At 39.7% G+C, this 12340-nt stretch overlaps 1 protein-coding gene across 14 annotated transcripts in view; it reads left to right on the forward strand.

The window, feature by feature from the left end:
- The window catches only part of CAMK2B (calcium/calmodulin dependent protein kinase II beta), a 175948-nt gene that overhangs the window by 131089 nt on the left and 32519 nt on the right, over positions 1 to 12340 (forward strand). For 10 of the 14 annotated variants that reach the window (XM_088139066.1, XM_088139077.1, XM_088139069.1 and 7 more), the window contains 3 exons: positions 4666 to 4706; positions 5076 to 5147; positions 11564 to 11608. In XM_088139066.1, coding sequence (XP_087995192.1) covers positions 4666 to 4706; positions 5076 to 5147; positions 11564 to 11608 — 158 coding nt within the window. The remainder of the gene's footprint in view (positions 1 to 4665; positions 4707 to 5075; positions 5148 to 11563; positions 11609 to 12340) is intronic. The other 4 variants (XM_088139067.1, XM_088139074.1, XM_088139070.1 and 1 more) reach the window with 1 other exon arrangement.

The following is a 12340-nucleotide window of genomic DNA, read 5'->3' on the forward strand; positions in this document are numbered from 1 at the left end:
AATCTTCTTGTTCCCCTTTTATTCTCAGTTTTTATTTAAAGCTGCTTCATGTATTGCAGACTTTTTTTTTTTTTTTTGCTATACACACACATCATATGGATGTGTGGTAAAGCTTGGATCTAACCCTGAAGTAAGTGCATGTATCCATTCAACTTATACGTGATGGGGTTAGCTTTGACTACATACAGCACATCCATTAATCTATAACCTTTGCCATGATAATCCATGATATTCCAGTCTTGCTTCTCTAATTTAGCACCTTCTTCTAAAATTGAAATTCAAAATATATTATCCAAAGATGACTGATAGCAAACAATTATTTTTAATGCTGAAGATTAAACACTCAGTTCCTCATTGTGTGTCTGGTCAGAGAGAGGGAGACAGCATTGAGGCTACAGAAGCAGTAGAAGAAAATGTGCTTCCTGAGAACAGAGATGATAATGAGATGAATATACACTCTTCTTTTAGACTGTCTGATCAACAGAAGTTTTGAAATGCATTTGGTCCTCTACTTGTCAGGTGTACTATTACTCTCAAGCTTCCTGATTCTACAAGTATATGTTGATAATTAATTGTGCCATCCTGATTATATTCTGCTCTTTGCAGTGAAGTCAATCCCATTCTTCTCCTGCTGCCCTCTGTCTGTTGGAAGACATTATAAAATATTGCTCCCAAATGTTGAACATGATATCAATACTACTATAGTGACTGAAATGCCTATATTCAAGAAAGGTCAAAGGTTCTTGGTCCTTTTCCTATCATGATTCTTTTCCCTTCCAAATTCTGAGCAATACAAGATTTCTACTGGATTCATACAATTGCCAGCATGACCGATGATGACTTTTTCTTGCAACAGTTGTTGCTGTGCCCCATTTCATTTATTTATTATTTAATATATCTTATTCTGCTTCTATACCATTTCCCATTCTATTGCCTTACCATAAAAATGACCAAAATAAACTCAATAAGGGAAATGTAGAAACAGATTCATTGGAAAGGTGGAGGGTGGAGAAGAAAAACTAAACTGAAACTCTTCCAACATTCATACAGGAAGGAGAGAGGTCTTAAACAAATGCCTAAAAGATGGAACAGCAGGCACTTCACCAGTGTTAGGAGGAGACCGTACCAAAGTGCAGGCGACCACAGAGAAGGTTTGGCTGCAAATAACCAAAGAGCAGGACATCTCTGATGACCTCAGTGATCCATAAGTTTGTAATGGTGATGGGTGGTTTGTCCAAATGGTTTAGGGGTTTATATAGCAAAAGGAAAACCTTGAACCTGGTTTAATAGCTCCTTGGCAGCCAGTATTGCAGTTACTTCAGTTATGCGCATGGCTGGATGTCCCACTCAACAACTTGGCCGCTGCATTCTGCACCAGCTGCAGCTCCTGGACCAAGTCCAAAGAAAATACCCACATTTAAAATACTGATTTGCTGGCATAACTTCTGACAAAATTAGGATATTGTGATAATATTCTACCTCCTGGTGGGTTGAAGAGAAAGTCATCTCCTGTATTTTCCAAGTACTCTGTGAGGTCAGCTCCATAGTTTTGATTACGTTGGCTTAAAAACAAAAGGCATTGGATTGGATCCAGTGGTACTTGTCTGCTGATGAAATTACATTCACTGGTGGAATGGCTTCTTCCTTTCCCTTTTCCCTTCCAACGCAGCTCATATATCTGGTCCAGATGTGAAGGATTCTCCATAGCAAATTTGGATTGATCAGAAGGAAGTAGAACAAGGGAAAAACACCTTATATAATATTGGGATATAGCTTTAATATACAGATTGTCTGCATCTCTTTTTGGGTGTCTGAGGCTTTGCATCCTACTAGAGCTATAGCAGTGATGACGAACAAGCTGTAATTTCATCTGCTGCGCCAGGCATAATAAACTATAATGCATTCTGTTGTAGGTTCTTTCTTACATTTGGAGGCATTGCTATATAGGTAGGCCAGTAGTTCTAACATTCGTAGAAATATCAGGCATATAAGGACCACTCCTGCCCCATCTTTGTCCTTGACAAGAAACAACTCACCAATATTGTTTCTGTCAAAATGCATATTATCTGGGTCTGGGAGAGGCTGACTTGTGAAGTGTCAAGTTAGGACACATTCCACACTTCATGAACTATATGAATCACAAAGTTGGAAAAAAGAATAGGAAACCTTTGCAAGGCAGAATATTTAGGATTAAGGAGAGAGGTATGAAAAGAGTGTTTGTGTTTAACAAAACCCGAGCAATGTTGATTCTGGGGTCACTGAGTTGTACATTGTGGAAAATGATGTCATCTTGAGTCCATTTTCTATCCATGAGTTTCCATTCGTCCATTAGTGTGGTGACTGTGTGGTCCATTTCTTCCCTGTGTGTATGAGCAAAGTCCTCTGTGGTGCTGCTTCTGTGGTGCTGGTGCTGCTGCTTCACTTCCCCTTGGTGTCAAGACAGGGCCTCTGTCCCAAAGGCCTTGCTTTCTGTCTCAACACTTTTTTTCCCCCCTTTTCCCCTTCCCTCTCTTTCTCCCCATCCCTCCTCCTTCTTAATGCCTGTCTCTCTCGCCTTTTCCTCTTCTGTAAATTTCTGTAAGGTAAGCAAACTTTTTGTTGGGTTCTGCCCTTTGATAACTATCAATGGTGGTGATTGGATTTAATGTGGGACCAAGGGAGTTATAAGATTGGGATTCAGAAACAGTTGGAGTCATCTTATGCCACAAATGATGGTTCATCTGACATCAGTATCTTCACAGTAGATCCAATAATGGATTGTAACTTGGAGGGTTTCTTTTACTGCACACTAGACATCATACTATAAATATTACCTGGTTCTTGCCCAGATACAACACTATAGTCATCAACTGTTCTCTTCCCTAGAGGACTCTCATGGCATTGTTGATTCCCTGCAGTCCTCTTAACCAGATCCAAATAACTATGCTTCTGTTCACTTTAGACCTAACCCTTACCACACTTGCTCTTATCACCCTTCCTAATCCCACTCTCAGCCTTAATCCCACTCATGCATTTCATTTCAGCCCTTCCAGCTTTTTTTTTTTTTTTTTTGCCATATCACTCTTGGGTCTCTCCTCAGCCAAATAATAACAACAAAAAGCAATTACAAAAACAAAAACAGACCATGCTGGAGTCATGCAATTTCCAAGGAATCCATATTATCTGAATGCTCTGCTCTATCCTGACATAAGAAGACAGTATTCTAATCATTGAATGTTCAAGTATTATCAATATCTCATGTGGTATAGGAGTAAATGAGATTGTATTATATCATCTTTTATGTGGAAATTCCAGTTACAGAGAAAAAAGACTGATGCTAGGTGACAATCGTAACAGGTGGGAAAAATAAGTCAGCTTGCTTAATGTATTGTAATATAGTGACTTCAATGAAGGAGCAGGTATGACTTGTTTAGAAATCAGAATGTGAGCTCCAAGCCTTGGTTTGAAGATAAAATAGTTGCTAGGAGTAGAATTCTATAGCCTGGTTGTTGAGAGTCAGCTTGGGTTACAGCTCATGTTTAAGGATTTGGAAATTCAAAAGGAGAGAGCCAGTTTGGTGTAGTGGTTAAGGCATCAGGATAGAAACTGGGAGACAGTGAGTTCTAGTCCTGCCTTGGACATGAACCCAACTGGGTGACTTTGGACCAGTCACACTCTCTCAGACCTAGGAAGTAGACAATGGCAAACCACTTCCAAAAACGTTGCCGAGAAAACTGCAGAGACTAGTCCAGACAGTCACCAGTAGTCAACACTGACTCAAAGGTGCTGTACTTAGCCAAACTTAGCTGATCATGAAAAACTAAGTGGGGTTGGATCTGGCTTCTACCTGGATGGGAAACTACTGGGAAATACTAGGACCATGCAGCTAGATTACATGATGAAGATAATTATAGGGGCATGTCCATGAAGTCCCCAGGAGTCAAGGTGGTCTTAATGAAGATTTACCTAGTGTAAGAAAGATTGATACCCCTTGTATCAAATAGAGAAGAACTTGTATGCAATTCTGTTGAAGAGATCTAGCATTTTCATTGCAAAGCATCTACACAAATGTCAGTGTAACTGAAATGAGTATGTACTTAGGATGGGTCTAAGAGCCATTAGCATGAAAGAATTAATACTGAGGAGGCTGGACATTTTCTTCTGCAAGTTCAGCTAAAGGGTTGAAGGCATGCGTTGAGAATTTCTCCACAGAAGGATCCTGTCCCACTTTATTCAGAATACTGCTTTGTTAAACAGAACACTGCTCTACAGAGACTCCCTCCTTGTGATTGGGCACAGTTTGGACAAAGTAAGATGTGCCCGAACCAATGGCAGTTTGAGAAACAACAGTGACTAAAGTACCATTGAGCGGAGCTTCCACTTTTTAGTATTATTGCAGACCCATTACTGACCTCCCTGCATTTGGGAGGGTGCCCGTTTGCGGCACTTATTCATCTATACCTCTACTTCTGGCTTGGAGATATGTTGGAACTTTGCCCACACTCACTGTGCTTTGAGATTTGGCCATTGTTCTCAACTCGCCTTTTAGCAGTTTGATGGGGAAACAGCATCAGTGCAGCTGGTGTGAGGGTGGGTTTTTTTTTTTTTGGCTATTCAGACAGTCAGAGTATTTCTCAGGACACCAAGGGAGTTGCCACTAACATCTCCTCTTCCCTCCCTATGCAGCAGCTAAGAGTTTACTGAACAAGAAAGCGGACGGCGTGAAGGTAAATATCCTTCTGGGGTTTTGTGGAACGTTCCATGAAAGAGAAAACTAGGGAAAGATTCAGGCTTGTGCTGTCTTCACAGGAGAGATTATTCTGCTCCATGCCCATGATATTTTTCAGAAACTCAATTAATGAAATAGCTAAACTGTAGAGATTAAGAACTATTCCGTTCTCCACAAGTTAGAATCTTTTGGGTGGGGGTGAGGGGAGAGTCCAGTCTCTACCAGAACTTTGTCTGTACATAATTGCTAAGTAAAACATGAAGTGATGTGCCCTTTATGACTTCAAGGAGTGTTCATACAGATGATTTGAATGAAAAGTATATTGGGGTCATTCATTAATTCATGAGGATGTGTGTGTTTGCTGCAGCCTCAGACAAACAGCACCAAAGGCAGTGCCGGAGTTACCAGCCCGAAAGGAACCCTTCCTCCAGCCGCACTGGTACAGTTTCTCCTTCTATTTTTCTTTCTGTTCTTGTGCAAAAGATTTGGGGAACTGATTTTCCTATTGTTTTGCTACTGTCGTTCTTACTTGATGCTTGCTGATACAACTGCCCATGATTTAAGATGACTTCAACTCTGCATTCTGCCTCTAACTTGTTTGATACCTTTGTGAATCCATGAATTGTTTTGTGCTATTCTTGCTCCATTGTTGGGTGACAGTTCAGACATTCTTCATGGTGGATATTTTTATATATATATTTAACTCCTTAGGTAGTTCAAACCAGAATATATATATTTAACTCCTTAGGTAGTTCAAACCAGAATACCCCACCCAGTTGATCTTGCCAACCTAGAATCCAGTTCAACCTTAAATGTTTCTCTGAAAACAAGCAGTTTTTAATTTGCTTCCTGGGAACAAAATTCAGCCAAAGTGTATTCCGTATTGATTGTGATATCTCACGTTCTCACAATGCAGTACAAGGCACCAAGATAAGCATATTTGAATTGCAAATTAATGCTTTGCTTAAGTCCAAGCAGACAATCAAAAAAAAAAAAAAGCAACCCCCCCCAAAAAAAGGAAAAGAAAAATCAAGACTTTTTTTTATTCTTGGTCAGAAACAACAAATAAGAGTGTCTTATATTTATTCCTTGTCTCATCAGCCATTCTGAGAAATAACAGATTCCAGTAGCTGTAGTTGTCACCTGAATTTTCCCCCCTCTAAACTCTTCTGGAATCCAGTCTGCCCTCTTGCTTTGGTATCACCCCTTGCTTGCTTTGTGCAAATTTAAGTTCCTAAGCCTGCTTTCCAGATGTGTTCAATCCAGAGGTCATGTTGGTTGCAGAAACTAAGTATCCATAACCTTAGAGTACCTTGAGATTTGGTGCTGGAACGAGACTTCAACAGGGCAAGTATGAGATCCGCTGGAGATACAAGCAACATGAAAACTTTTTGGACACTGCCCTAATTTAGTTCTAGTACACAGGTATGTTTCTAGCAGAAAATAAATTATAATTACAAATTATAAATCAAGTTTGTGAGTAATATATTAAGTAAGATTAGGAAAACTAAAGTTCATCATCAAAAGTGACAGCAATTCTGGGTTGGCTTACTGTTAAAACAGTTGTTTCTGAGTAGAAAAATCCAATAGTTCAAGACCACTTGTGACTTCAACATGCTTTTAAAAATTTAGATATAGATATTAGAAAGTAGATGTCTCCAATCTGGGTCCTTCCAAATGTGTTTGGGTGACATCCAGAAAGGTCCTGAATGGTACCTGGTTAAAAAAGGATAGAATCGTACAATCATGGAATATGAGGGTCAGAGAGGACCTTGGTGGCTGAATCCAACTCCTTCCCTGATGCAGGAACCCACATCCCCGACAGATTCAGTCTTTGTTTAAATACTTCCAGCAAAGGGGAATTTACTCTGGAGGCAATACATTTCTTTGTTGAACAACCATTTGAAATTTTCCTAATGTCCAACTGAAATCTCTTTCTCTGCCATTTAAAACCACTGTTTCTTGTCCTGTGTTTTGGAACGGCTGTGATCAATTCTACCTTAAGTTCGGTATAGCGGAAGGTTCAAGCCTTCCATTTTAAATTTCTTAATTTTCTCTAAATATTTCATTCCACTGAGGGCCTATCTCAAGCTACCACAAGCCTAGCCATTTCCTCAGTTTTAAGAAAGTGCAAAAGAATATACATTATAAATGTTTAAAACTTCTGGAGCAATAATTCTAGGGTATAACTATATGGCATAATAAACATTGATTATTCTGCAGGGTCCCGTCTGTTTTCATGGGAGCTGCAGATTCTTGGTAAATTTTACTGTTATTTTTCTGTAATTATTGTAAATATATAGAGGAAAATGCTGTAAACAAGGTGTTATGGTAATACATATAGGAACTATTTAAACTAAGTTCATTTTGCCCCAAATGTCAACAAGTCAATGAATTGTCCTTCATTGTCAGATGAAGGAATTAGAATTGCTATAGAAGTTTTAAAGCTCTCAGAAGTTGTATTAGTAAGCCTTAAAGACACTTTTATTGTGGTATTTATTTTCAATGGGTTCATTGGCACATCAAACCTGGACTGATTTCTCCTTGCAGATTTATATCTATCCCATTTCATTTCTGTTCTTGATAGACAAATTATGCCTTAACCTTAAAGAAAGAATGGAAAAAGAAAGAGCAACAAAGCTAAAACCGCAGGTTGACCTTATAAGAAACAATTCTAATCAACTTAGTGTGAACTCTTTAAAGCAATAATCTGACTGCATTGCTGCTCTAAATAATTTTGTATGAAGCATGTTAGCCCAGATTAAGAAACTAAACAATAGTTTTTAAAAAATCAATGTAGTATGAACCTATTGAATAAGCCTCCCCCAAAAGGTGGCAAATGTGAGGTTCTTCAAATACCTTGGATGTCCTGCATTTGAACATAGGAACTGTGGCTTTTGGGTAGACCTCTTCTACCAAATAAATATTCATTTTTGAATAATCTGATGCTTTTCAGTCTTAATATCCAATTGCATTTGGGCTATCGAAGATGAAAACTCAATCTTCAAGGAACTGTATTCCTATGTATTTAGGATTATCATCAGTATACGAATGTGAAGCAGATCTCCATGGCTTCCAAATCATATCAAAATTGTAGTAAAATGGCCAGTCTGCATTGTGGGATGTACTAGATGGCAAATTAATTGAGAGAAATAGATTAGTATAATGTTTCTTTAAAACATGTTGTCACTTCTCTAGATCATAATTCAATATTGCCTGGAAAACTGCTTTCAAAAAAGTAAAGAATGGTAAGTTGGGAAGATAGAGGCATTTTAGAATATTTGCAAAAAAAGAAAAAGAAATTAACTGCCAACTCTTTTTAATTAGTGGCCTGGCTCATCTTGAAAATGTAAGCATAGCTAACAATGCCAGTAAAATGAACTGAGGTTCAGTCAGAGGACAATGATATTAAAGGTTACTCATTGCTTTGCTGACCAGGAAGATACCTTGAACTTTATGTTGCTTCTGAGGGGGAATAAAAATCTACAACTGGGACTTTAATTAATCTCCAAAGGGATGCAGTTCCAGAACATGATCAGCAGTTATAGGTAATCGCACTCTGTGATCTTTCCTTGTATGAATATGACATCAATTAGCTGATGAGGCTGATTTAAAGAGCCTGGGACATTTTTTTATTACAAGTTTTTCTTTGCCCACTAATTTTCAGTATAATAAGCATTAACATAGGTCAAGGGGTGGAGGCAGCAGGTTTACACTAAGTTGTATGGATCCAAAATAGCACAAAAGTAGAGTTGTCCAGGAGAGAATAGAACACATCTACATTACACATACACTAGAAAGGTAGCAGAGTGTTAAAAAAATGCATTAAATACATTGTTATAATTGATCAGAAGAACAAGGTCAAATTTCTATCTTATGGCAGAAGCTAGTTCTTTTCTTCTATGAGATCCATATTCAACATTTACAGCCCATTTATCTTAGTCAGCTTTCTTTGTCATTCTTTAATTTAAAACTAGGCTTTGAACTGATTATAATGATGAAAAATGTTATATATTCCACTTATTTGGCTCTTTTGTGAGCTTAAAAGAAGCACTTTGAAATGCTGTTGTGATATGATAAATGCTACTTTCAGAGTATGAGTTGGCACTGATTATTTCCCAACCTATGTCAATCTTTGGCCCTTCCTTTCAAAGGGAAAGTATTAATTGAATAAGATTGCAAATTTGTCAGCGGTCAACTTATATAGCTGATACTAGGAAAAGTTCTGGAGAATAGCTTAAAGCTTAATGGGACTCTGGAAGGGTTTTTCCCAGCAGTATAGCACCCTGGAAGATAATAAATGTATGGGAAAGGCTTGTAAGTTTCTTCAGTGTGGCAGGAACCACAGATTCCTTCTGTGATCAAGGGAACAAATATTTGCCTCTCCAAAGAAGCAGGATTGAAAACCGCCTTTGACTGAACAAAATGGATGTCTTTTCCAGCCCAATTCACCAATTGTCTATTAAGTGAGAGCTTGGCTTTGTTGAAGGCAAAGAGGCCAATCCTTCAGAGATTTCAATAGTTAGAGCCCTATGTGGCATATTAAATATTACAGAGCAGCTGGTGAATGCATCAATTCAGAGTGTGCCAGTGGGGGCAAGAAACACAGGGTTGGATCTTGAAAAGAGATGTAAAACCTAGGCTTTTGCCTCCATTCACTCCCGCTTCCCCTCCCCGGCAGATACTCCCACCCATCGTTCCAATCTCTTCAGATGGGAATTGACTTTCATCAGCAACCCTCAAACATAGCTTTGTTCAGTTCCTCTCAGTGCCAATCAAGATGCCTTGCTTTCATTGCCAGTACTGAATGGCCTCTTAAATGGGTAGTGCTGGTGCCCATGTCAATAGGTAATGCATGAGTATAGAAACCTGCCTTTTTATGAACTGATTCTTCAGGGTTCCCACCCCCCCTCCACCATAAAAAGGACTATTGAACTGCACCAAGCGTGCACAGTTGGGCCTCTAGTCTTTAAGCCCAACCACAAGATCCATTAGAGTAATTCATACTCTGCCGGAAATACTTAGCAAATTTGCATGAACTGGATTGTAGGTATCAGCCCCAGCAAAGATGTCTTGCTTTCACAATCATCTGAAAACGTCTGAACTGTGATCCATTTCTTTAGATTTTGCTCCAGCAGTTCCTTTCACAGCTGCTGCTGTTCTAAGACTCAACGCAGCATGAATGTATTTTAATTACTCTCCAAATTGCTAGTGAGCCTAGGATCAAGCACAAAAGTATCTTAACAAGCAGGAGCCAAGGAAGTTGTTTTAACAGGTCAGACTAATTGTTCACCTAACCTCGTATTGTTGTCAGCCTTCTCCAATCTGATCTCCTTCAGATACATTGGGACTGCAACATCCAGGGTGCCCAACCTGGCTGAAATGCATCAGCTTAGAGAAGGCAGCTGAACAGTGATTGGCAGGACTTTTTAAGGTTTCCAGCAAAGAAGAGTCCTTTCCATCACAGGCTACCTGACCATGTTAACTGGAGATTCCAAAGACTGAATTTGGAAGCTTCTGCAGCAAAGCCTGCATTATTTACTACTTAGTTATTTCAAAGCTTGATTAACATGCATATGTCTCTTCTCCTCCCCCATTTTATCCACACAACACCTTTGAGCATATTTAGCACCAGGGCATAAACTGGCCACACACTCACATTCACCATTGTTAAAGTAGGTAGAGATATATGTGTGGACAATTCTTAGACCAAATCAAATACAGTACAAACAGGTTTTCTGACCGTTTCTCAGCTTTGGAATGGTTTTTATTTTTCCAAGTTTTTCCCCACTTAAACTACCTGGCAGAAAGATGATACTTTAATAGTTATGTAAAGAAGAGACATGTCTCTCATTCTTACATGATAGCTATTCCTGCCAAATCCACTTTTCTACCCTGTCTACACAAAGCATAAGAGTCCTGTCTGTATCCATGCAAACTGAGCAAATGAGTTTAGTGCCCTAGCATTACCTGCTTCCAGGTAAGTACATCTTAAAGTGTTAGTGAAGCACTGAAAGTTTTTAAAGCAGCGTATGTTATGGAAGGTAAGTTCTCAGCTGCAAAGACCTTTGCTCAGCTATCTCCAGAATTACATTGGTTGGACTTTGGAATGGGGTTCTTTTCAGTACCCTATATCTCTTGTTAAGTCCTCTTTTGTGTACCAAGCACCTATGAGTGAAAGATCTAGACTATAGAATCACTATGGAACAGGGCCCATGGAGCAGGATAGAGATTGGTTCTTAATTTAAAAATTCAGAGCATGGCACAAGTCCAAGGAATGGGGTCAAAGGCCTTCTGCTCTTCTTTCGCTTCTTTTTTCCCTCCTTCCATCTCTAGTGGAACCTGCGTTGAGATGTTAACCGCCCAGGCAGGAGGTTTGGTTGCAGCTCACACCTGCCAGTTTCTTCTTTGTTCTCCCGGCCATGCTCCCTATTGCAGCAATTTCTTTGGCTCGCAGATGGATTGAACGTAGATAACAGCTTGCCCTCTCCATTTCCAAGGGAGTCACAGCAATCTTATCATGGGGTTTGAATATGATTTTTTGGTTTCATTCATGGAAAATCCAGTTTTGATTCTTCTCTTCCTGATTTATTCTGCCACTTTTTGTTTGTTAATCATTTGCCTTTTGCTGAACTAATTGCCTTTTGCTTTTTTCCCTTCCATTTTGTTCCCCTTCCCTGCTCTTATGTGGGTCTTGGTCTTTTTTTCCCCCCTTTCCCTCTTCATATTTTTTACCATCATTTTCTGCTCCATTTCCTCCTCCTCTTCCAATTATTGCCTCTTCTCCTTGTATATTTTTATTTCTTCCTCTTCTTCTTTGTTCTGTTCTTTGGTTCATCTTTCCTTCCTCTGTAGGAACCTCAAACCACCGTTATCCATAACCCAGTGGACAGCATTAAGGTACTGCTGCCTGTCTTTCCTTCTCCTCAGTTTGCCCTTTTTGTTATCTTGGATAAAAATTGACTTTCTCTGCTCCTTGCATTGCTGTGTAATTTCACCTCTGGGGACAGACCGTAGGCTCAGGTTGTGCATCCTCTGTATACCTGAAACCCTGTAACCTAGACTCTAGTCCTCTGGCCTATAACTAATGGCGGGGGAGGAGGGTTACCTTTCGAGGTGTACTGGAAAGCAAGAAATTACAACTGCAGCACTGTTTTTAAAAGGTCTGGCCTTCTTGAAAAATCATAAATATTAGCCTTTCCACTATTCAGGGAGAAGGGGGCAGCATTTCCATGACTCCCTTGCTGGTTGTTCCCTATGTTTTGCTTCAGATGTGTTAGGCTTATGAAGAGGCTGGCGAAGACGGTCCTGACTGAACAGTTTGAATTGAGGGGAAGAAGTTGACAGTCACTTGTCACCTGGAACTGTATCTTCTGGAGGATGGGATTGTCCTTAGAACCCGTTTTCTCCTGCTCTGGTCCCAGATGTGTTGGGACTGCTGGGAGCATAGTTTGGATTACTGCAGTCTCCACACACCTTGTGAACTTCAGAGGGGGAAGGCTGCCTCGCACCTGAGCTTTTTTGCTCTGGGGGATAGGATGGGGAAGAAAGCCTCAACTCTGACCCCAGAACTCCTTCATTCTGAAGTGAAAGAACGCAGCCAGGCAGACCAAAGAGGCTGGATTGGCTGAG

This window comes from Python bivittatus, unplaced genomic scaffold (assembly GCF_059951505.1).
Source record: "Python bivittatus isolate LINGU-HERP-01145 unplaced genomic scaffold, Pbiv_v1 ctg000320_np1212, whole genome shotgun sequence".
NCBI classification, from domain to species: domain Eukaryota; kingdom Metazoa; phylum Chordata; class Lepidosauria; order Squamata; family Pythonidae; genus Python; species Python bivittatus.